We start from the raw sequence: 23,660 nt of genomic DNA on the forward strand, positions 1-23,660 counted from the left end.
AATTCTAAATTCATTGTTTAATTATAAGGATAATTTTACAATCATCTACAAACTTGAGCGACAAATTGAAAATGAATAGTGCCATGATTTAAATAATAAATTTTCTTTAATAGTATTGTCAAAATATTGAGGGCAATAGAAATTAATAAATATCAGACAATACTATTTTTTCTACAATAGTTGTAGGTAGAGGTGGAAATCGGACGGATCGGATCAGATATGACCCTTCGGAAAATTTCCGTTTTTTTTCGGAATTGAAATATGGGTTCCGATTCCGATTCCGATTTTTTCGGAATTAAGGATCTGATTCCGATTCCGATTTTTTCGGAAATTTCGGAAAATCGGAAAATTTTCGGAAATTTTGATCCAAGAAGTTTTTTATTATAGTCAGTAAAATCAAAGCAAAAGTAGAAAACAATGCTGAAATATTTTCACAATCAAAAGGTTTCATAAATCGAATCAAAAGTTATAAATCAAACGTGTAACAAAAATAACAAAAAGCAGACAAAAAGAATAAAATAAATTTGAAGAAACAAGACCTAGAAACGAGAACAAAATCCATGCCAAATAAAACTTCATATTTCACCATCTTTCTTCCGTGAACAATACCTTCAGCAAAAGTTCTGTGTATTTTAAGCAGAGATCTTGGGCAAAGATTAAAGATTTAATTTTGAAGAAAAAAGGGGAGAAAGAGGCCGAAAGTAAAGAAAGGGAAAAAGCGGCGGATGAAAATGAAGTTGTAAATGAAAAGTGATGTTAGCGTTATCTTGAATAAAGTAATTGAATCTTAAAAAATAAAAGAAAAAGAAAAAAAGAAAAAGAAAAAGAAGGAAAAGGTAATGAAGTGCATAGTCACTTGCAAGACAGTCAACGTGTATATTAATATATTTATATATAATAATAAATAAATATTCGGAAAACATTGGAAAACTATTGGAAATAATCGGAAATAATCGGAAAAAAATCGGAAAAAATCGGAACTACTTTCGGATCAGAATTCGGAAATTCCGAAATTTTGATATGTATTTCCGATTCCGATCCGATTTTTTTCGGAATTTTCGGAATTCGGAATTTCGGAATTCGGAATTGAAAAAATCGTTCCAAAATCGGAATTCTTCGGATCGGATTCGGCGGAAATCGGAAATTTTGTTCCGATTTCCACCCCTAGTTGTAGGGATATGAACAAATTTGAACCATAAATAAAAAATGAAGATAATTCCAATAATAAATTTTCTTTGAAAGTGTTGTGTTGAATTGGGATATTAGAAAATAATAAAAATAGAAAAAAAAAAAAAAAAAAAAAAAAAAACCTGATGGCTTTATGTTACATAATTGATTAAAAATTATATATTCAATAGTAAAAATATTATTGTAAATATAGTAGCTTCATATAAATATATAATACCAGGCATTCTACATTTACAATAACTACAATATGATCATAAGACGTACGGTGTTTAAAAAAACCACTGCTACAATCAATAACTACAACAACACATAGATCACTGCATAAATTAAATTTGAAAGCAAATTCCTTGAAAAATGTCGTGAACAGAAGTTCAACAAAACCAATGCTGCTATAACAACCGTTGCTACAATCCTAGCTAAACATTAGGGAAAAAATGTTGAACATGCAACAAAACGGCTGGTCCTACATGGACGATTTAACAAATGTGGTGAAACGATAAACATATCCCTCTTTTAAGAAAGTTGAATTCGTAAAGTAATTTTAGGAAAATAAATTCATTTGAATCTGCAATAGCAACAATGGTAAAGAAACAATCAAAACAATGTACACGCTGAAATTGGAAAACATCTTAGTTAACAAAATTCGTAAAGCAATAAGCTCTGACAAAAACCTTATAAATAAATAAAGCTTATGTTAGAAATTTGATATCCAAAATAATTTGCAGTGTTAATGAATGATTGCTGCAAAAAATTGTATGAAAAAAGCTATTAAAAATTATTGTCGTAAAGCCTTAACAAATGAAACTATTACTTCAAAAATTGAACATGGAAAAGGGAATAAAACCAATAAACTCGAAAGAAAGGTATTCAGACGTGAGAAATTGAGGAGTCTCCCAAAGAGATATTTGAAACTGCTAGAGATGCATATCTCTTTGAGTAAACTGTAAAAACTACCCCTGTGTTATCTCGAAATAGCAAAAACACCCCTGTGATAAATAAACTATCAAAAAAAAACCCCTGTGAAATTTAGTCAAAGGCAGAATCCCCCCTAGCTGATTTTTTAGACTTGAAATGACAAAATTGACCCTCAAAATGTATTTATATATATACATATTATATGTATATTTATTCTTTTTAATTTATTTGTTTAGAAATTAAAAAAAATAGTAAACAACTAAATTGATTATTTTTTAAATAAAATAATTAAAATATTTATAAAATATAAGAATTTATTAATTGCAAGACTCCAGGGGTATTTGTGTCTTTTTATATCAAGTCAACCCTCAAATAGTTCCATAGGGGGGTTTTTGCTATTTAAATAATTTCACAGGGGGGGTTTTTGCTAGTTTATTTATCACAGGGGGGTTTTTGCTATTTTGGGATTACACAGGGGTAGTTTTTGCAGTTTACTCTATCTCTTTTGGGTAAGACCATGCCCTTTCTTTAACCCAACATATAAGCTAGTGTTTGGCTACTTTGGAACCATTAATTTTTTTTCTCGATCTACCGGAAAACAACATGGCAAACTCAACAGATGATAAGCAACATAATTGAAATGTAAAGAACAACAAAAAGTAATATATGATAATGGGTATAGCGTGAACTGAATTGTACAAAGCCATCCATCCAGAATCAAAATCGTTGACCAAAAGAAAAAGAAAAGGACAAAAACAGAATGAAAGAGTACTTACAATGAACAATGCGGTAAGAGCAGAAATTAAAGCATTATGATTTTTCCATGGAACATGTTTGGATATGCAAAATCCACGCCTGGAACAAAGAAAAATTCGTGTCAGTATTGATTTAACATAAAAGTAATGGCTGTAAAACATTGTAAAAATACAAAAGTAGACATACACGGTAATATATGCAATTCATATGTTCAATGACTAAAATTTTCAATTCGTAGGAACAACTATTTATAGAAGTTAGTAGTCGGAGAGGTTACAAGAAGAAGGTGACTTCATGGTGTGATGAAATTATCGATTTTGATGGCGGTTGTTGTTCCGCACGAACTTGAACAACGTGCATGGGAAGTTTTCTCTTAGACGGTTTACATAGAATGTGGGGAAGATGGGCTTCCACATGAAACTGCAATTGAAGCTTTCGGAAAAAAAGAGGAGCGTGACCATGTCTGCCAAAATAGCGAAAATAGAGGAATAATGGTGAGTGAGAATAGGCATGTTTTAATATGGTGGAAATATTTCCTTTATCGTGTTTTTTCTTTCTCGTGTTATAAAACGCGGTCTAAAAAACATTAAAAAAAAAATCATTGCAAGGATGGACAAAATTATCCTTAGGGCTATTAAAATTTTACCAAAGTTGCCATAAGGGTTTCGGGACAAACCTTTCTTTTATATATGAAGATTAGCAAGAGATCCCTGTGAAAAATAGTCAAAGCAAAAAAATCCCTAACAACTTATTGTGTAATGCACGTGCGAATTGTGAGGATAGAAGTGTGTTTTTTTTATTTGAAAAGCCAAACATACCATCTGAAATTCTTTTTTTTTTTTTTTTTTTGCCTTCCTTTTATGTTCTTTTTATTAATATTTCTTTAGTGAGGTAATTTGGTCATTTAATATAAGTCAACAATAACTTTCTAAATGAGAACGAGTGTGCTTTGAAAAACACAACACATGGAGCTTCTTGCTATTTTTTTTAAAACAAGGAGTTTTTCGACAAATAGAAATAACGGGGTCTTTGCTATTAGCTCGCTAAAATAGCATAGTTAGAGCAACTCCAACCCACAAATATCAAAATTAATTATCAAATATTTATTTGATATTTTATATTTTAGTTTGATACCTAAATAAATTTATTTGCTCCAACCGTAATTATCAAATAGTTCCTAATTAAAAATAAATAATGTGATTATATATTTTAATTAACACATGTCATTTTTTAATTGGATATTTAGGTGGTTAAGTTGTGTAACTTCCAATTGGTATTATTTCCTTCGGATGTATTTTTACATCCCAAAAATTAAAATATCAAAATAGAAACTCATTTGATAACTCCATTGGAGTGGAAAATTTCTAACTTAAATTATCAAAATGGTAGTTAAGGGTTTTGATACCCCATTTAATAACTCGGTTGGAGTTGCTCTTACAAGAGAGGGTGTCCATAAGAATGAAATTTGGTTGGGTTTTCCTTCGATTAAGTAGCATAAGAAGGGTCATGTTAAATGGCCCTTAGTAAATTATTTGTTTTGTTTTTTCTTCTTTTGTTTGGTCAAATGGCAAAAGATTCATAGTAACGGCTAGTTGTTCCATATGTTAAAGGTGAGAGAGGAGCCTTAAGCTTCAGCTGCCAATAATAATAATAATATAGCTTCTCTTCCACAAATGACCGTTGAGGAATAATTTATTCAAAACCAAATCCAAAACCCTATTCACTTTCCATCACCACCGATCTCAACCCTTCCCTTCTCTCAGAAAACCCCCCTCTTGTATTGTAGAGAGAGAAGAGAGAGAGGCCTTTTCTGAAAACCCTAAATCCCAATAAGCTCAATTTTTTCACAACTAAAAAAAAAGAAATGGATACAGCTCAGAGAAGAAAGAGCGGCGGAATAAATCTGCCGGCGTCGATGTCGGAGACCTCCTTACGGCTGGAAACACTGTCCACCCCTTCTCCGATGAAGCTGCTGTCATCGCCGCTGAAATCGATGTCTCCAAGGACTATATCGAACTTATCGGCATCCTCGTCGCCGTCGAAATCTGTTTCTAGCTGCAGCGACAGATTCATACCCTGCAGATCTTCGTCGAGGCTGCACACATTTGGTCTAATCGAGAAGGCGTCTCCGGTGAAAGAAGGAGGAGGAAGTGATGCCTACTCCAGGTTGTTGAAAACTGAGCTTTTTGGTACTGATTTCGGGTTTTCTGATTTTCCTGCAGGTAGCTTTAATGGAGGTTCCCCGATGAGTCCGAGCAAAAATATGCTGAGGTTCAAAACTGAGCAACATTTATCAGGCCCCAATTCGCCGTTTTCTCCTTCGATTTTGGGGCAGGATTCCGGCGGCCTCTCTGGTGAGGTGTCCACTAACCCACCCAAGCCGCCAAGGAAAGTTCCCAAAACCCCCCACAAGGTATTATTCTTATTTTTTCGATACCAATTTATTTGTTCATTCATTAATAAAACAAATGAATTCATCAGCTGTACGGTGCGATTAGTAGTAGATCTATAATATAGTTTTACTCAGTTTATGGACACTATGATTAGAATTGGTTTTGAGGCCTAAGAGCAACTTCAATGGGGTTATTAAATGGAGTGTCAAAACCCGTAACATAACTACCATTTTGATAATTCGTGATAGGAATTTTTCGCTCCTATGGAGTTGTCAAATGAGGTTCTATTTTGATATTTTATTTTTTTGGGAGGTCAAATTACATCCTGGAGAAATAATACCAATTGGAAGTTACACAAATTAAACCACCTAAATAACCAATTACAAAATGACATGTGTTAATTAAAATATATAATCACATTATTTATTTTTAATTACCAACTATTTGATATCCATGGTTGGAGCAAATATAAAATATGAAATATCTTAATAACTCATTGTAATATTTTTGGGTTGGAGTTGCTCTAAGTGATACACGTAGGCAGACAAGAAATGTAGCTGAACTTAATGGCACCCATGATCGAAACTTTCTTAGTTTTGGAATATGAATTTGTCAAATTAATCTTCTTTGGATTCTGATCCATAATCGGTAAAATAAAAAAAAATTGCAGGTACTGGATGCACCGGCGCTTCAAGATGACTTCTATCTAAACCTAGTTGACTGGTCTTCTCAAAATGTTCTTGCTGTTGGGTTGGGAACTTGCGTTTATCTATGGAGTGCTTCAAATAGTAAAGTGAGTTTCTCTACTCGTATACGTACGTGCTTGCTTTTCCTGTAAATATTAATTATTAATAATCATCCAATCCAATTATTCACTACTTGTTAACAGGTAACAAAATTGTGTGATCTGGGACCTAATGATAGTGTGTGCTCGGTCCAATGGACTAGAGAAGGGTCTTACATATCAGTCGGCACAAATCTTGGTCAAGTTCAGGTTTGGGACGGAACGCAATGCAAACGTGTTAGGACAATGTCGGGACATCAAACGAGAACTGGAGTCCTGGCATGGAGTTCACGCATATTGTCTTCTGGTAGCAGAGACAGAAACATACTTAATCACGATCTTCGTGTTCCAAGTGATTATATCAGCAAGCTTATTGGACACAAATCAGAGGTAATTACGAGTTTCTCTTGAATAAATAATTAATTTATTGGACAGTAAAAAACTAAACATTTTCTTTTCTGTTTAGGTATGTGGGCTCAAGTGGTCTCATGATGACCGAGAACTTGCATCTGGTGGCAATGACAATCAGGTAACTAACTAACTAACTAAATTTGATTGGTGTTGTGCGCGGATGTATTATTAATTAATTAATTAATTAATTAATTAAATTTGGAATTGTGGAAATTGAATCAGCTATTAGTGTGGAATCAGCATGCGCAGCAGCCAATATTGAAACTAACAGAGCATACAGCGGCTGTAAAAGCAATAGCATGGTCACCTCACCAAAACGGTCTTCTTGCTTCTGGTGGAGGAACTGCCGATCGGTGCATTCGCTTCTGGAATACTTCCAGCGGGAATCAATTAAACAGCATCGACACTGGAAGCCAGGTTGCTAAACCCGAAACCTTGTTGTATAGATCTACATACATACATACATACATGCATGCATATTAAAATAGATTATTATTTTGTAGGTGTGCAATCTGGTGTGGAGTAAAAATGTGAACGAAATAGTGAGCACGCATGGATACTCGCAGAATCAAATAATGGTGTGGAAGTATCCGTCTATGTCCAAGGTCAAAATTAATCAATGAATGAATATATTTATTTATTTATTTATTTATTTATCAATTGCTTATAATTATGTTTAAAAAATAGGTAGCAACTCTGACTGGACATAGTATGAGGGTGCTCTACTTGGCAATGTCTCCTGATGGTCAGGTATAATATATATTACGTCTATCATCCGTTAATATGAATGATGTAATATGTTTGAATATATGTAAGCGGCCGCCCCTTGACAAGAAATAAATTGGACATATTTTTGGCAGACAATAGTGACTGGAGCAGGTGATGAGACACTCAGATTTTGGAACATTTTTCCATCAGCCAAAACGCCTGTAAGTAAACAAAGCCAACTGACTGATGTGTGTGTGTGTGTGTAAGGAGTGTGTTTTAACCATGTTGTTGTGTGTTTACTGTTTGCGTTTTCAGGCACCGGTTAAGGACATTGGCCTCTGGTCTTTAGGCAGAACCCAAATTCGATGATGATATTATGCTGTGCATGATGTGCTTGTAAACTACTCCTGTAAATTTAGTCGCTACAATGTCAAAAATAGAAACTACAATCCCCAAGTGTGAACTCGGCCAAAAATTGAGGATCATCCCTTTTTTTTTTTTTTTTTTTTTTTCACATTTTCTAGTTTCTAGTTACATTTTTTTATTTTAATTGTAAAGTGAGAATTTTCTTCTTTCCCCCCAACTTGTGCGGAGTATGTAAGTAGCCTTCAAGAAATTTATACCTTTCCTAGTACAAAAAAATATCTAATTAAATACAGTATCATCCCCCTCAATTTATACCCCCTTAAGATATATGTTTGTATTATGAAAACTAGTAACTTGAACTGTGCGATGCACGGGATTTGAATAAAATCAATGCAGAATAAATTTCAATTTTATTGAGGAATCTGTCTTCAAAAGACACTCAAGACTTGTCTGTACTGAGAATTTTTATCGTTTCGTTAAAGAATAATAATACCTTGATGACAAATAAATTTTCTTGTGCTAATTTAACAATTGGCTTGATTCGTATAGTTACAATCTTCTCTAAATGAATCAGAAAAAAATCAAAACTTAATTGAATACAAATTTTAACATTTTTGAGTTCTATGTTATCAGTATGAGCCTTCTATGGACGATCTACTAATTCATTCACAGTCTGGTATATTCCAAGCAAAGGTTTTTTTCGTATATACCGTCTCCCGTCAATGACAGTTGATACAGACCAGTGTAGGGAGTAACAAAACTATATGAAGTATCAAAAGAAATGCAAATTTACAAAGTTTTAATTTCATTACAGATCTCTAAGTTTATAGGCATAATAATTCATTGTTGCAGGTAGTGAATGTGCTTGTAGATGCTCAAGATGTTAGACGACAATAAGTTGAGATTCCCTTCACCCGAATAAGCATGCAATTAACTTCGTCTCATGAATTAAAATAAAATACAGCTATGCAAATAGTCCAAAGAGTCATTTTACCTTTCAGCCATTGTCTTTGTTGCAAATCCAAATCCAAAATGGAAAAGTGGATACCGTTGAGAAGCAAAACTTCTGCATAAAACGGACATCAAACCACGGAGACATGAAATCAGAATATATATAGATACATTGGTGTTTTAGGAAATCGGTTCTTTTGTTAATAATTAGGCCAACCAAAAATTATGACAGCAAAAAATCCGATAATAAGCTTAAATATTTACACAACTAGGGTTTGTTGAGGAAGTCTCCTGAATAATAACTATGAAAAATTTAGAAATATAAAAAGTTGGAATTACAGTTTACACACTATCATTCTTATAAAAACAAATCATCAAAACGTTATTCTTATAAATATAACTAACTTCTCATGAATGACTAAATTATAAAAACTCAAGATCCATCACAAATTGTATCTAACTACCCTTGAATACAAATAGAAAAACACAATAGTCTTTACACTATATTGAAGAATTACTTTAGATTAAAGAAAAAAAAAATAGCCACCTACATAAATGAAAAAACCTTATATTACAACCTGAAGATTAAAATTTTGTGGCGAAAATTTAATGGCACTCGTCTGACTCCACAATTGTGCAATAACTTTCAGGGAGCTCTACTGCAAATAAAGAATGAGCGAGCACATTGATGTATATCTCTTGCTAAAACTAGCCGTAATTACTGTTGTAATGGCGGCAACAAGCCCTGGCAAATCAAATAAATCTCCTTAGAAGATGGTCTAGTTGCTTTAGGCCTCAACCATGACGCCTTTCTAAACAGCGGTTTGCATATTTTGTTAAATTCTGCAGACCAAACAATCAAACACAAATAAATAAATAAATAATCAGCATCAATCAACCGCATATCATCATCATCAGAGAAGAAAAGAGGAAGGAAGCAACCTTTAACATCTTCACTTTGGAGAAGCTTAATGATGAGGTTGCCTCCGGGTTTTAACAGACCATCATTATTATTATAATCATCATCATCATCATCATCATCATTTACTACTGGGCCGCGGGCAATAGCAGCTGCACCACCACCCACTGCCAAATCAAGTGATCGCATAGCAAGTTCTGCGGATAAAGCTGCATCTCTACTTGTTATTCCAGATACTGACGGACACATATCTGATAGTATCGCTGAGAACCCTTTTTGCTGCAAATCAATAAGGGTTTATCTTTAACGCTGTCTAGTGATTGGATCGGTAATTTGAGTCCTTTAACCAACAAAAAGGTAATAAGATTGCCTACGAATTAGCAACTGCTAGCGACTACAGAAACAAATTAGTAATTAAGCCATCCTATCACCCTAGGTTTGCAAATTAACACGACTGTAATGCAAATTTATGTAGTCTAGTCAGCAGCAAGTTTTCTGACAATTTGTTTTATTTTTTTATTTTTTTAACACTAGAAATTAGTACCGTACTGCTGCTTGTTTCAGGCTTTATAAGCTGGGCTTATTTATGCTAATTCATCTTCTGTTAAAAGATTTCTCAATACTCAACTTCACCATTGCTTCCCAGGTTTTAAAAATCAAAATTTTATTAACTACCTGAATTAAGGCATATCATATATGTTCATCGCTAAGTATATAGTTCTGCACTGCACACAAAATTCATTTTAAATTGCTGAAGAACTATTTATTGGTTTATGGTGTTAATTATGAAAATAAATAAAATGGTATTCAACTAGAAAACTGGTTAAACCAGAATTCAATTTTACAAGGTTTGGAATGAATTAATTTGGAATAACAAGAGTTGAAATCTACCTAAGATTTTCAGTTGTTAAAATGAAGGTCTAGGTAAAAGAGTGTGAGATTTAGTCACCAATGCAATGCGACGGGCTTTCGAAAGATGAACGGTTCATGGATAAAGATGTACAACGAGTCTTTCAGGTCCCACAAACAGGTTATAGAATCATTAATGTGGCTTATTTGCCTTACCCCTATTTTAAGTGAGAAAAATGTGTTGGATAATTTATGCCAAATTAAAGTGCACGTATATTAACATTCAGGCCTGTTAGTAATCCTATTTTTTCATTACCCCACTTCTGTTAGATATCCGAGTCATACTTCATTTTCAATATCCAACACATACTATGATTTTTTTTACATATCTGGTGGCAATAGGCACATATGAAAAAAGAAAAAAATTGAACCGAAACTCGATAACTGAAAAAGAAGATATCTTGACAAGACAAGTATAACATTAGTATATCTGAAAAAAAAGAAAGCGAAAAATGGTAAAAGTATAGAACCTGAGGAGAGAGTGATCTAATTTGCTTTGTTGGTAGGTTTATTACATCTGCAGAAACAGTTTTCACCCTTCCATCACAGTGCATCGAAGGAACCTTCACCTTCTGTTCTGCACAAATCATCAATCGTAAAACTCAATAATACATTATACTCTATAAAAAAAACTATCGAACAAATTTTCTGTTACGGACACAAAGTTCAAACAGTACCTTAACATCAATTCCCACAACTACTCCACCTTTTCCCAACGGACCCAAATTCTGGCAAGCCACCTGCATTACAATATTATTCAAATTAGATTACATTTTCCTCCTATTTCCAATCAAATGAAACCGATCACCCACATTCGATTTTATCTCACGAATACACATTATATATATAACCACTAATGAGCGAGAACAAACATACACGAGCATCGGGATGGATACGCACACGTTCGGATAAATAGAATTAACATTAGCTTATTACCTGAAGCCAAGCACCAGGGGCACAACCAAGATCAAGAACAGACGAACCAGGGGTTATAATTTTGTACTGCTTCTGCATTTGAATCAACTGCAATCCCCATTTCCAATTCCCATATACAAAAATTAACAACAAATGGAGAAGAATAGAGAGAGAGAGAGAGAGAGAGAGAGAGAGAGAGAGAGAGACCTTGAAGGCAGAGCGGGCAACATAACCAAGGCGCTGAGCTTCTCTGTAGAAGAAATCGGGTGTTCCACTCATTTCTTCTCCTACTTTCGGATCTTTGCTCTACTTTGATTCTATTAGAAATCATCAAACAGGGTTTTGTTAGGGTTTATGCTGGTCATACAACATCGATTATTAGTTGGGTTTGCCATCAAAATTCTATTAATTTTGCAAATTATTAACTTATAAATTAATAATTAATAATTTATTTTTTAATTAATAACTTATTAATTTATAAAATTATTTTTGTTATTTATTTCAATAAATACATTTTTCATTTTTTTACCTAGATTGTATAGCAGGGCTTTTGAAATCCTACACCTCGTGAAATACACCATGTGGTTTTAAACCGTAAATCTATATAAATAAGGGTAAATAACACTTTACCCCCTGTGGTTTTAACTTTTTGCACTTTACCCACCTGTCATATCAATATAGGTCTTTTACCTCCCTTTTTTTGCTGCTGAACAAATGCCCCCTTTATATATATATATATTTTTTTTTTGGTGTGATGTCTTCTTCTTCAAACAACTATGAAACTGTCGATCTACGATACCACGGGAAGATATGTTCTTGTGGAAGAAAAGCTGTCATAAAAATAGTTGAAACTGAGAAGCCATCAAAGGGTCAATTATATTTTGGGTGCTCCGATTCAAATTGTGGCTTTCAAGGATGATGCACTCCCCACTCAATCAATTGCATATCAACTTGAACAACATTATCTAGAGCTGGAGAGGGAATTGAGTAATGATTGTATTCAAGCTCTTGAAGCTAAACAAGAAATGGTGAAACAAATGATGGTTGGATGTCTTTTTCTGTATTTAATTTCAGTTGCAATCCTTGTTTGTAAGTTTTGAAATAAAAAAACTATTACTAATGCCTCTGTTTTCATAAATTGCATATATCAATTACCAAATACTTTGAACAACTGAGCAAAATGTAATAAATTAACATTCACAAACAAAAAATATTTTCCAACTGTTTCAATAAACAAACACATTGTTTTGCATAAGTGGCCAAAATAAATGACCAAACAAACAAGTTGTTCACTGTTCAACAGACAACAAAAGATCCACTGAGCCAACTAACAAAAAAATGATCAGTTTGGATTAACTAACAAAAAACATGGCTTTCCATGGAAAACATAAAAATCATAAAATTACTTCAACTCAGTTTGGAATCAAGGCATCCAAACTGGTTTTTTCTTCCCTTTCACTTGCCTTTTCCCCAGCTTTTTAGTACCAACTGGAGCTGTTTTGATCTCTGGAACAATGCTTCATTAGGCCCATGCAATAATGTTGGTTGAGAAGAGGTAGTTTGGGAAAATAAATTCTAAACCAAAAAACATAAAAAGGTGGTTAAATATTTGCAAATCATGTCTAATTGAAAAATGAAATAAATGTGAAATGCAAACTAACATCAAAAGTGGACTGTGATAAAGGTGGTTGGGAGGAGAGACTTGAATGCAGTGCTGCGGGTACTTGAATTGCAAGACTTTGTGCAAATGAATTCTGCAGAAACAATAAAACTAGTTAGATATATAAATTAAAAAATATTATGTGATAAAATATTGAGACAAAACAAATACTCAATGATAAAATATTGAAACAAAACAAATACCTCAAAGGGAACATGTTGAAAAATGCCTTCACTGTTTGTAGGTACTTCAGTAGGAATTGATGCCCTCATAATTCTGGGAGGTTGGGGATTATTTGCCTGCAATAAATGAATAGAAAAAGTTAGTCTTATCCAAATAATATGAAAATGAAAAGTAAAAATTAAGTAACTAAATTACCTTCAACAGCTTAGAATTAGGATGCATTTGTCCCTTGCATCCTCTTTTATTATGTCCAGTTTGAAGGCACTTGGCACATGTCACTGTCAATTTCTTTCCTAAAACCTTAGAAGGATTTCTGCTGCCTTGTTCATCAGGTGTTTTGTTTCTCTTCTTTTTAGGTCTTTCTGGTTGTTTCTTAACAATTGGAGGCAGAAGTTGTGGCAATCCAGTCCTGACATAATCATGTTCTCTTGGCACTGGACATATTTGGAAGTTATAGGTGGCCAAATAAGCTTCCCTAATATAGCATGGATGCACATAGTCCTCTGCTGATGCTTGTTCATATATATTGCACTGATTGCATGCTTACATGGCAGTCCACTCACATCCCACATCCTACAGGTACAACTTCTTGCTTCAAAATTGACTGAGCATTGTCTAACACGAGGCCCCTCATGGCAGTCTACTTCATATAGCATCCCACGAGACCAAGTAGGAAAATAATTAGCACTGGCTTCTTTAATTTTCTCCAGTTTCTTTAAGATATTAGGACCAAGCTTTCCCAGATGCTTTAGCATACCATTTCTTTTTTACTTGAAACCTTATCATTAGAGCTTTTCTAATCCATTCCAGCATGGAAATGATGTGTATATCGCTGGCATCTATGATGTAGTTACTCCAGCTTTCATTCATATTGTTCACAAGTATATCACACTTAGCTCTTGGACTGAAATGTGACATGGCCCAGTTTTGAGGATTAGCATTCATTAACCACTTAAATGCACAAGGACCTTCGTCTCCATTCTCAGCAACAGTTGATGGATCAGCCTTTTTTATCTCATTAATGTAGTACTGCCATTCATTCTTGCTTGCAGTAGATGCTACTTTCCAGAATAAATCCTTCAATTCTTTGCCTTTATACTTCAGTTTGAAATTGGCATACATGTGTCTGATGCAGTATATGTGCTCCACACCTGGCATGAGTTCATTTATGGTCTCAACTAGACCTTTTTGTCTATCAGAAATAAACACCCACCCTCTTTCTTGAACACTTCCCATATCATTGAGTAACTGGAGTAGAAACCGTGACCAAGTCTGCTTGCACTCAGATTCTACAACAGCAATTGCAAGTGGGAAGAGATTGTCATTCCCATCTCTGCAAACAACATTCAAAAGCTAACCACCCACTGATCCTTTGAGGAAACATCAATCTAACCCCACTATAGGTCTACATGCTGCTAAATACCCACTTCTTTGTGCAACCAACCTAGCATATAGCCTTAAGAACCTAGGTTGAGTTCCTCTGTTATTTGCTTTTGCATTTTGAATCTTGAAACAACTTCTTGTATTGTGGTCTAGCACTGTTGCACAGTAGTCTCTCACCAGTGCATATTGCTTCTCTATGTCTCCCTCCACAAGCTTCTTTACATTATGCTTGGCTCTACAGACTTGCCACCTACTGATATCAACATTAAGGTCTTTTCTTACCTTTCTCTTCATGGACTTTACTTTTATTTCATGGTTGTCTCTCAAATCATCTAGATATTCGTCAGCTAAGAATTTGGAATTCACATGTCCATTTTCATGTACTCTTCCACACTTGTGCTCTGATATGAATGACTTGATCTGAAATGTTGATGTATTGCCAATAGATGATGCATGAATCCTCCAGCCACAGTCTTGCTTGCACTTGGCAGTTATTTTCTTGTTCTCATTCTTTATATAGGTGATAGCATGACCTATCAGTACATTCCATCTGACCATAGCTTTTTTAAATAGTTGTGGTGTGGAGAACTTCAACCCTACAGACAAAACATGGTTCTTCATGCCAGTAGCCTCATTAGATTCCTCATATTGTTCACCTTCAACATCACTGTTCAAGATGTCTTCAGCTTCCATAGGATCTGTTGGGAATCGGGCACGTGTACGCATCGGAAAACAAAAATTTTACATGAAATAAACAATTTAATTCACATAATCACATGCTCGATTCGTATTAAACAATTAATTGCGTACCTTAGCGCTTCCAGCGATAATTAAAAACAACAACATGCGTATAATTAATTCGATAATAAATCACATAACATGCTCGCAGTAAATCATGAATTTCACATAAAAAATTATGTATAGTAATTCAAGAAAAACATAATGCAAATATAAACATATAATTTAATCTAATTAAATTAACACATAATCATAATCGGATCCGAAAAATACCTCTTGAAGCGTGAGGCAAGCACTCAGATCGAAGCAAACTACCACGGAAACCAATCTGTGAAGTCAGGAGCAGCGGCGGCGATGGACGCGCTGTCTTCGGGTGGCGCGTGAAGGCGCGTGCGGCGTCTGCTCGGCGGATGCTTCTCGACGATTTGATTCATTGGTCTTCCTCCTCTCGAATTTTTCCTCGCATACCGAAATCTGCTAACTACGTGGCACTAGACACATAAAAGTTAGAATAAATAGAAGAAAAAAGACAAAAGAAAGATACTAACAATAGTATAATCGGCGCGTGAGGCCGATTCCGACGACGGCAGCGGCGGCGGAGGGGGAGGATTGGCCGAGGGTGTGAGAGAGAGCGGCTAGGGTTTTCTCTAGTGTGGTGTATTTTGTGCAAGACCTATAAATCATGTATTTATAGTGTCTTGTATAAAAGCCCTAACGGGCTTAAGTTGGACCGGGCCCAACAGCTTAAGTTCGTTAGTTCTTTACTCGCTCGTTTCTCACAACTCAATGATCGGAAAATTATAACGATTAAAATTTCGGAATCATTGAAACGTCCTCGTCATTACAAGTGCCAATTCTCGATTTCCAATTTCTAAAAGTGGAAACCCTAATTCAGTGGACCTTCCAAATTTGGAAACTTCCCAATTTAGAAAGTTCACTAAGATGTTCGCCTATTCTTTTCCTTTTCTTATTCTCATTCATAATTCCAAATTACGAATGTTGGACTCAATCACATTGACTTCCAATCATGCAAAGATTAAACATTTTTATCTTTGACCGTTTATTCAAAGATCTCGAGTGCACGAGTAGTGTGACCCTCGATGGTTCAGGTGTAAGCTAGCCGGGGGTCCACAACCCTTTGTGGACTAAACTCGTCCCTTAGAGTTACGATTAAGATGAAGCTCGTTTCAACTTAATCACCCAATGAATCAAGATTGGCGTCTAGCAACTACGCATCATGATTCCCTAGATACAAATAAAGTGCCTGCAAGAACCTTTTGATATAGTTAACGTACAGTACGATCCCTTCGATTCATATGTCCCGATCGAACTAGAGGCATTGGTTCATCGAGACCTCCTTAGTAGTTCAATAACTGTGGGATCGTTCTAAGTGTTGTAATCGGTACGTGCATGACTTAGAGAATCGAATTATCTTATCATCACTTAGTTAGCTCTGGCCAGAGACTTAGAGATTACAAACTATGAGAACACACAGGACATCCAAGACTATTCTAGCGATCGAATCCCCGACTACAATGCACAGACCTCCCACTAGATTTCGGACTGCACGAACACTAGCCCTTGGGGCGGTCCTCGATGGAACTCGGGGACAGGTCACGATACAGCTGGTCCTCTAATGAAGTCACGGTGATGTTTATGCCATAAGGACTAATGGTGTACAACTATACCATAGATATCTCTACTCGATTATTGAGAACCACTTAGAGATTTCTAGGGTGAGGGAGTTCAGTGAACTCGTCAACTTACGAGCACCCACTTATGCACGCCGATATCACAGTACCGTTTACTGATGAGATGCAGTACACATACACTAAGTGCTAGTCTCTTAATGGGAAAGGCCAATATCCTCATTGGTGGCGTAACCCTTCAACTAGGAACATGTTTAACAGTTATAATACTTAAGTAAATATCTCACGATCCTAAAAGATCAATTACTAGTACTTGTAATAACTGTAAGGACTATATCTATGTTTGAAACAAAGGACAAAGATAAAGAATGCCAAGGTGTTTTATCATTAATACGAAAAATGATTATTTATTACAATAATAAATGGAAAGACCACAGCCACAAGTTGGCTTGTTGGTCACCTACTCTAACAGAATCTTCACAATCAGACCACCATTTTTCCACTTGCACAGGACCTTTACTTGCCTCTTTTCCAGTAGTTTCAGTCATAAATATGTCATCATGTGGGACCTCCAGGCCTTCCTCATACCAGCTAGGTTGACTACTCACTTCAGATGGTGGTCTATCTTCAGCTTCATCATCATCTTCATCATCACTATCACCACATTATTCTTCTTGTTGATTTTCTTCTTGCTGTTCTTCTTGATGGTTTGTTTCTTGCTGATTAGCTTCTGGAAACATCTTTGCAAACACTTCATTAATAGCTTCATCAATATCTTCATCTTCTGGATCAATATTTCTCCCATCTTCTTCTTCAAAATTTTATGCATACATGTAAATGACATCTAGGCCTTCATAAGTTGTAACCATCTGAATTACATCCTCATCCTCCTTCAATTTCATCAAACCTCTATCTAAAGTTTCACCAACCACTCTATAGTAGATCAAACATCCCTCATTGATTCCCAACTGAGAGTGATACAACTGCTCAAAGTACATATAAGACAGTGTGGCTCTATCTTCAATTTCTAAAAACTCCACCATCCTTCCAACATACTTGATTATAGGTTTCCACATAAAATTTCCTCCATAATGGAATTCTATAGTCACAGGGTTCCTATAATAAGAAAAAAAATTACATAACGCATAAGAGTCAGTACATAATTAGAGCTAAAAGAATATAAAAAAAAAGTTCTAGATAATGCCTAATTATGTACTGCAAGTGGATAAAATTGGTCCAAAATTGGGGAGCATTCTTCCAAAGAATAAAAACATCGAACATGGACCATAATACACATTGAAAGCAGACAAAGTGACATAAAAGGGACAATTCAAATAATATAATAAGGGCAAAATCTGAACCCAAAACATGAGACCAATAAAAAATTTCAGTATTTCACCCACATAAATTAGGGATTCGAGTCATATCAGAAAAAAAAATTTGTGGACAAAAAAACCTGGGTGTCTCAATTTAACGAAATAAAAACAAAAATCAGCATAAATAATTGACGAAGAAGGAATTAAAACGAATAACTTACTTGGGAACTTCCATGAATCATTCGCACTTCGATGTATTGTCGCAAGCACCTTCTTTCACTAACCCCTAGTTCATCTATTGTCGTAATCACTAACTCCCTAAACTTGCGAAGAACTGGTTGAATACGATAGAAGTTTATGAAATCCAGAAGACTTAATTTGAGAATTTTGGGTGAGTTGTGCAAATTTGGGGGAAACAATTTACCACATGTATGAGGGTCGTGGTTTTGGCATGTAAATTGTAAGAAATTAGAAGGTTATTTTAGACATTAACCACTCTCTGTTAACCTTTAACGGATATACTGACGGGCGCTACATTGTACAAACCACAGGGAGTTAAAAAACCTATATGGGTAAAGTGCAACAAGTTGAAACCACAAGCGGGTAAAGTGCTATTTACCCTATAAATAACTATACATGGGTGTGTGTTATTATGTGTAAATCTACGGTTGAAAGGTACATGGTGTACTTCACCAGGTGTAGGTTGTACAAAGTCATTATGGCAACGGCTATATACAATAACAAAACTTACTTATGGCAAGACCAAATTAAAAATCCTACCAAATAAACTGTAAAAATACTATAATGTCCTTATTGAAAATACAAATAAAATAAATCTAATTAGACCAAATTACTCTTGCAAGACCAAGAAAAAAAAAAGACAGAATCGAAAAACCGGAAGGAAGAAGAGGAGAACCTGCTCTGCAGTCGACCACAACCGCCGCCGTCACCGTTGTAGTGAACGACTGACACAACCCCGAAAAGCAAGTAAGGAATCACCTTTTGAATTAAGTTTTTTTTTTAGAAATAAAATGTGATAAGCACGAGTACCATTGAGATTTTATTGTTATAATAATGAATATAAGTCCATCGAGAACATAGTTGGGCGGTTCTGTGAAAAAGTGGATGATTTTAGGGTTAAATTCCACCACCATTGTTGAGTTTAAAAAATAAATCGCGTAGTCAAAAATAGACATCTATTTGTCAATTTTTGTGACGAAAAATCGACATGTATATGTCCATTTTTAGCCGCAAAATCATCTTCAAATCTAGATGTCAATTTTTCGCCAAAAAATCAACATCTATATATTTTTGCAAAAATATCGATATCTAGATTTTGATTTTCCACCAAAAAATCAACATGTACACGTCGAATTTTCTTCATTTTTTTCTTCTTCTTCATCATCTCCTCCTAGTAAGTTTTTTTATATTAAAGTCTTCCTCTTAGTAAGTTTGTTTATATTATGGTCTTACACCAAGTAAGGTCTCGCCCTTAGAAGATTTGGGATTGCAAATATCCGCTGTCATATATTATTCATTGTACCATTAGTACAATGTACTATAGAGCTCGTTTCTTGAACAAAAGTTCTTAAAGCAATAATGGTATTGAACAATTTTCTATTGAGTTATGAGAAAATTATACCAAATGTTCTAACCTTATTTACAAAAGTGAGGGACGAGATTGACGGTGATATGAACTTCAATAAGAAACAAGTGATAATTAAATTATATTTTATAAGCCTTCATAGATCTATAAAATATGTAATGTACTATGTAATTTAAGAATTATTTTCTAAAAAAAAAAATTATTTTTTTTTAAATCGGGGTTGATGTGATATATTTATTCAAATCCGTAATCAATGTGCAATGTTGATGAAATTAGAATATAATGGGATGGAATTGATGAAAATATATTATTATAGATTTTTAGACAAAAGACATGGGGATGAATTTATTTGCGAAACTACTTTTTATCTGGATCTATATGCATTTAAGTCCCTTGTCACTGGCCTATTTTGATTTGCCCTAAATTTTATTTTTAAAATAGATATATACATTATGATGATTCCAATTAGTGGAATTTTTACATTTTGCTTTTCTATATTTGAACATGCCCTTTATTAATTTTGTTTACATTATATTTTTTGTTATCATTTATTAGGATCTGTATTTATTTTCCATTTTTCTTGTTTTAATATTTGACAATGCAACGAGGCAAAGTACTAGTAATCATTTAACAAAAAGACATATAATTAGGGATGGTAAGGGTACGAGTTTATCGGGTCTTAGAGCCGAAATCGACCTGTTTGGGACGGGTCTAGGTAAGTAAAATGGGTTAGGGTCGGATAATGTGTTTAAGTTTCTAGAATCGGATAGTTTCGGGACGGGTTACGGGTCTTATTGGAACTGACCCGTATAAATATATTATATTTTATAATTAAATCTATATATAAAAATTAATTTATGATTTCATTTATCAAACTTACGATTTTCATCGTTTCTGTTCTCATTTATCCATTTTTCACCATTTCATTTTTTTGAATCTCATTTCTCGTAAGTAAAATATATCACTTGTCGACCACCGCTAGCCGTCTTGCGTTTTGAACTTTACTTATCGTAGAAGTTTAATATAATTAATTACATAATATTATTATTCACTTTATATTACTTGTAGAAGTATTTTAAAGTATTGTATTTTAGTTCTTAGATTATTTTGTTAAAATATAGAAGCAAAAATATTATGAAAGTTAAAAAAAAAAAAAAAAAATTATGTTAACGAGTGTAGCGAGTCTGGCGGATCAGAACCGTTTAATTTGGATATAGATTGGGTCGGGTATGGATCTAAACTGAACCGGGTTGAAATTGATCTAGATTTTATATATTTTTCACAGATTGGGTCTAGGGTTTAGACAAACCCGACCTGTAAGTGACCCATTACCATCCCTACATACAATCAAGTCAATTCAGTCTAATTCAATTTTAATCCAACATCGGTAATCAAACAAGGTCTTATAGAATTAAAAATAGATATCAAAAGATCTACTACTAACAAAGTAGGGGCAATTGTCTAATGGCCCATAATAATCATTTTTTTTTCAAATAGGCCCAAATATATTTTATTTTACCCTCAATCCTAATTTAATTTCAATTCATCTCTCAAAATCCTAATTTAATTCCAATGGAAAATATGCCCCCAAAATCTAATTACACCAATTTCATCTCTCAACCCTAATTTCACTCCGATTCTGTCCCCTGAATGATTTACCACCTTCAATCGCCGACTTTTATTTTTGGCAATGTTTGTTTTTTTGGTCGGTAATGTAACTTTATTGACCGGAAATGTTATTCTGTTGACCGGTCAATACATCAACATTTTTTTTTCTTTCACTTTGTTATTTTCATTTTTTTATGCTAGCTATATGACTATGTTGACCGGCAATGTTACTCTGTTTGAAACTGATAATTAAACTGTATGGCACAACATTATTTCTTTTTTACATTTTAAATTTTACTTTTTTTCTTTTACGATATGTTATAATGTAAGCGGCAACCAACGTGTAATAGTGGTGGTCAACAATATAGCAATTCTTTTTTTTTTTTCTAAATGTAACCTTATTGAGAAAAAAATCCAATCTTGATGTGTTGATCGGTAATAAAGTAACATTGCCGATTAACAACAACATCGTTGAAAAAAAAATGAAACTAAAAATATAATATGGTTGTGTTTACCGGTCAACATAGTAATATTATCGAGAAGTAAACAAAAATTAATACAACTCTGTTTGACTGGACAACACAACAACATTAGCATATTGTGTTGACATTATTGAAGAGGAAGGGGAGAAAACATATATTTTTAGTTTTTACGAATGAAATAAAAAAGTAGTCTATGTCATTGGCCGGTGGTCACCGGTAAAAAAAGTTCAAGTAGTAATAAGGAGGTTACATTGGGTAATAACTTATAAATTGGGTGCGATTAGGGTTACGAGTAATTTTACCAATAAAACACTTATGTATAAACATGTATGAATCAATGGGTTTTTTCGCAAAACGAAAATAGAATATACCTATTTTATTAAATGAGGTTGTCAAGAACCTATAGGGTATTTTGTTACATGAGTGTGGATTCCTAAATGGAAACAAAAGCAGAATTTGAACATGGGTTTGACACGAGAAATGTAGTCGAGGCAAGAACTCGATTTTTTTCTCCTTCAAATAAATTTGCTCCGTGCAATGTTCTCGATTTACGCAAATTGTCTCAAAGATACAATGACTAATTTAGTTCCCATGAAATAGTATAATAATTTTTGGAACACAACATTTAGAACTTTTATAAGACACGGAAATGAGGACTAATAAATGCGGCAATATGCAATGAAGACTAATAATGTTTGGATCCAAAAAAATGAATTCGAATTGAATTAAATGTAATGGTGAATTTAGAATGTATTTATAGTTTTAAAAGTTATGACCAAAAGCCACAGCTCTTATATAAAAATGATTTCTTAAAAAAATATCACACATTCTCGGTTCTCATATAATTAAATACATATATCTTCAATTGATGCTTAAATAAATCCATATTTTTCAACGGTGACTATTTACCTCATGTATTACACATATTCATTATTTAAGAGATCTATTAATTTATAGTTCACCAAAAAAGATAGTTTTGAGAAATCAAATTCAATCTACTAAAATAGTTAATAAAAATTGAGTGATAGCTCAAAATTTGCAACATTTGCCCATAAAAAAATGTCTTTTACTCTTACCTGGTTAAGTAGAGTTTTATTGATGTAAATAATATTAATTTGGTAGATAATCAAATCACACATATCTCGTGATTTTGTATCTATAGAAAGTCTTGTAATATGATCAATTGTAAAGGCATTATTTTGCCTATATATTAGTCTGCTATTCAATCAATATAAGCATCTTTCCACCCAATAATTATATTCTTAATATATCCTCAACTTCAATATTGTTTGGTACTTTTGGTGCCCTAAGGCCTAAATCTCCATGAGTGGTAGGTGGATATTGATCACAATGAAAATGAATTTATGGAATGTAAGGTCTATCTATAACAACACAAGTCATTTTCATTTGAACCCACAAGTGGACTTGTTGTTGCCACGTTTTTAACTTTGATTTTGTTTTAATATTTTTAGAACTTGGGTCCAAACGGCATTGTATTTTTGTTAAATTTTTATTAGTGTATGTATTACTTTATTAAGAAAAGGGGGGTCAGTTTGTTTGTTTCTTATTATATGAAACTTCCCGTATTACTAATAAAAAAATATATATTTAGCAAATGAAGGGGTGTACATGGACATTACTTGCTGATCATGCATTAGCTATACCTGTCAGACTTATGGGATGTGAGGGTTCTACCCTCCCTTTGATGGTAGCATTTTTGCTTAATAATAGTATCTTCTTCTAAAAAACAAATAATAAAAAAGAAAAATAAAAAATAATATACAAGTGTTTTACGTTTAACCATACAAAAAACACAGAGG

General features: G+C 33.8%; 3 protein-coding genes and 1 long non-coding RNA gene across 7 annotated transcripts; 1 reads left to right on the forward strand and 3 right to left on the reverse strand.

The window, feature by feature from the left end:
* The first annotated feature begins 4,370 nt into the window (after nucleotides 1–4,370).
* Nucleotides 4,371–7,932, forward strand: FZR3 (FIZZY-related 3). Of its 3 annotated transcripts, XR_016031835.1 has the most exons (10): nucleotides 4,371–5,272; nucleotides 5,923–6,045; nucleotides 6,142–6,426; nucleotides 6,503–6,565; nucleotides 6,670–6,864; nucleotides 6,951–7,052; nucleotides 7,135–7,197; nucleotides 7,308–7,376; nucleotides 7,471–7,786; nucleotides 7,846–7,932. XR_016031835.1 is itself a non-coding variant. In XM_012974560.2 (9 exons), the coding sequence occupies exons 1-9, from the start codon at nucleotides 4,724–4,726 to the stop codon at nucleotides 7,522–7,524; spliced, it is 1,503 nt and encodes a 500-aa protein (XP_012830014.2). In that variant the 5' UTR covers nucleotides 4,371–4,723; the 3' UTR covers nucleotides 7,525–7,932. The 3 variants fall into 3 exon arrangements, 2 of the variants coding, with proteins under 2 accessions (XP_012830014.2, XP_088675989.1); XM_012974560.2 differs by having other exon boundaries at nucleotides 7,471–7,932; XM_088819863.1 differs by having other exon boundaries at nucleotides 4,497–5,272; nucleotides 7,135–7,192; nucleotides 7,471–7,867.
* An 826-nt stretch (nucleotides 7,933–8,758) lies between these two features.
* On the reverse strand, nucleotides 8,759–11,581 carry LOC105951220 (FtsJ-like methyltransferase family protein). Of its 2 annotated transcripts, XR_016031836.1 has the most exons (7): nucleotides 11,423–11,581; nucleotides 11,237–11,323; nucleotides 10,978–11,040; nucleotides 10,771–10,872; nucleotides 9,415–9,670; nucleotides 8,920–9,315; nucleotides 8,759–8,872 (listed from the first exon to the last, which is right to left on the reverse strand). XR_016031836.1 is itself a non-coding variant. In XM_012974605.2 (6 exons), exons 1-6 carry the CDS (start codon nucleotides 11,492–11,494, stop codon nucleotides 9,191–9,193), a joined length of 705 nt encoding a protein of 234 aa, XP_012830059.2. In that variant the 5' UTR covers nucleotides 11,495–11,581; the 3' UTR covers nucleotides 8,759–9,190. The 2 variants fall into 2 exon arrangements, 1 of the variants encoding a protein (XP_012830059.2); XM_012974605.2 differs by having other exon boundaries at nucleotides 8,759–9,315.
* Nucleotides 11,582–12,428: 847 nt separating this feature from the next.
* On the reverse strand, nucleotides 12,429–12,971 carry LOC148770169 (uncharacterized). Its single transcript, XR_016031562.1, has 2 exons — nucleotides 12,877–12,971; nucleotides 12,429–12,790 (listed from the first exon to the last, which is right to left on the reverse strand). It is a non-coding gene; the product is annotated as an uncharacterized LOC148770169 (long non-coding RNA).
* An 810-nt stretch (nucleotides 12,972–13,781) lies between these two features.
* LOC105951201 (uncharacterized) lies at nucleotides 13,782–15,134 on the reverse strand. Its single transcript, XM_012974591.2, has 2 exons — nucleotides 14,503–15,134; nucleotides 13,782–14,391 (listed from the first exon to the last, which is right to left on the reverse strand). Exons 1-2 carry the CDS (start codon nucleotides 15,132–15,134, stop codon nucleotides 13,782–13,784), a joined length of 1,242 nt encoding a protein of 413 aa, XP_012830045.2.
* Nucleotides 15,135–23,660: the final 8,526 nt, after the last annotated feature.

This window comes from Erythranthe guttata, chromosome 6, assembly GCF_056151865.1.
Source record: "Erythranthe guttata isolate IM_541 chromosome 6, IM_541, whole genome shotgun sequence".
NCBI classification, from domain to species: domain Eukaryota; kingdom Viridiplantae; phylum Streptophyta; class Magnoliopsida; order Lamiales; family Phrymaceae; genus Erythranthe; species Erythranthe guttata.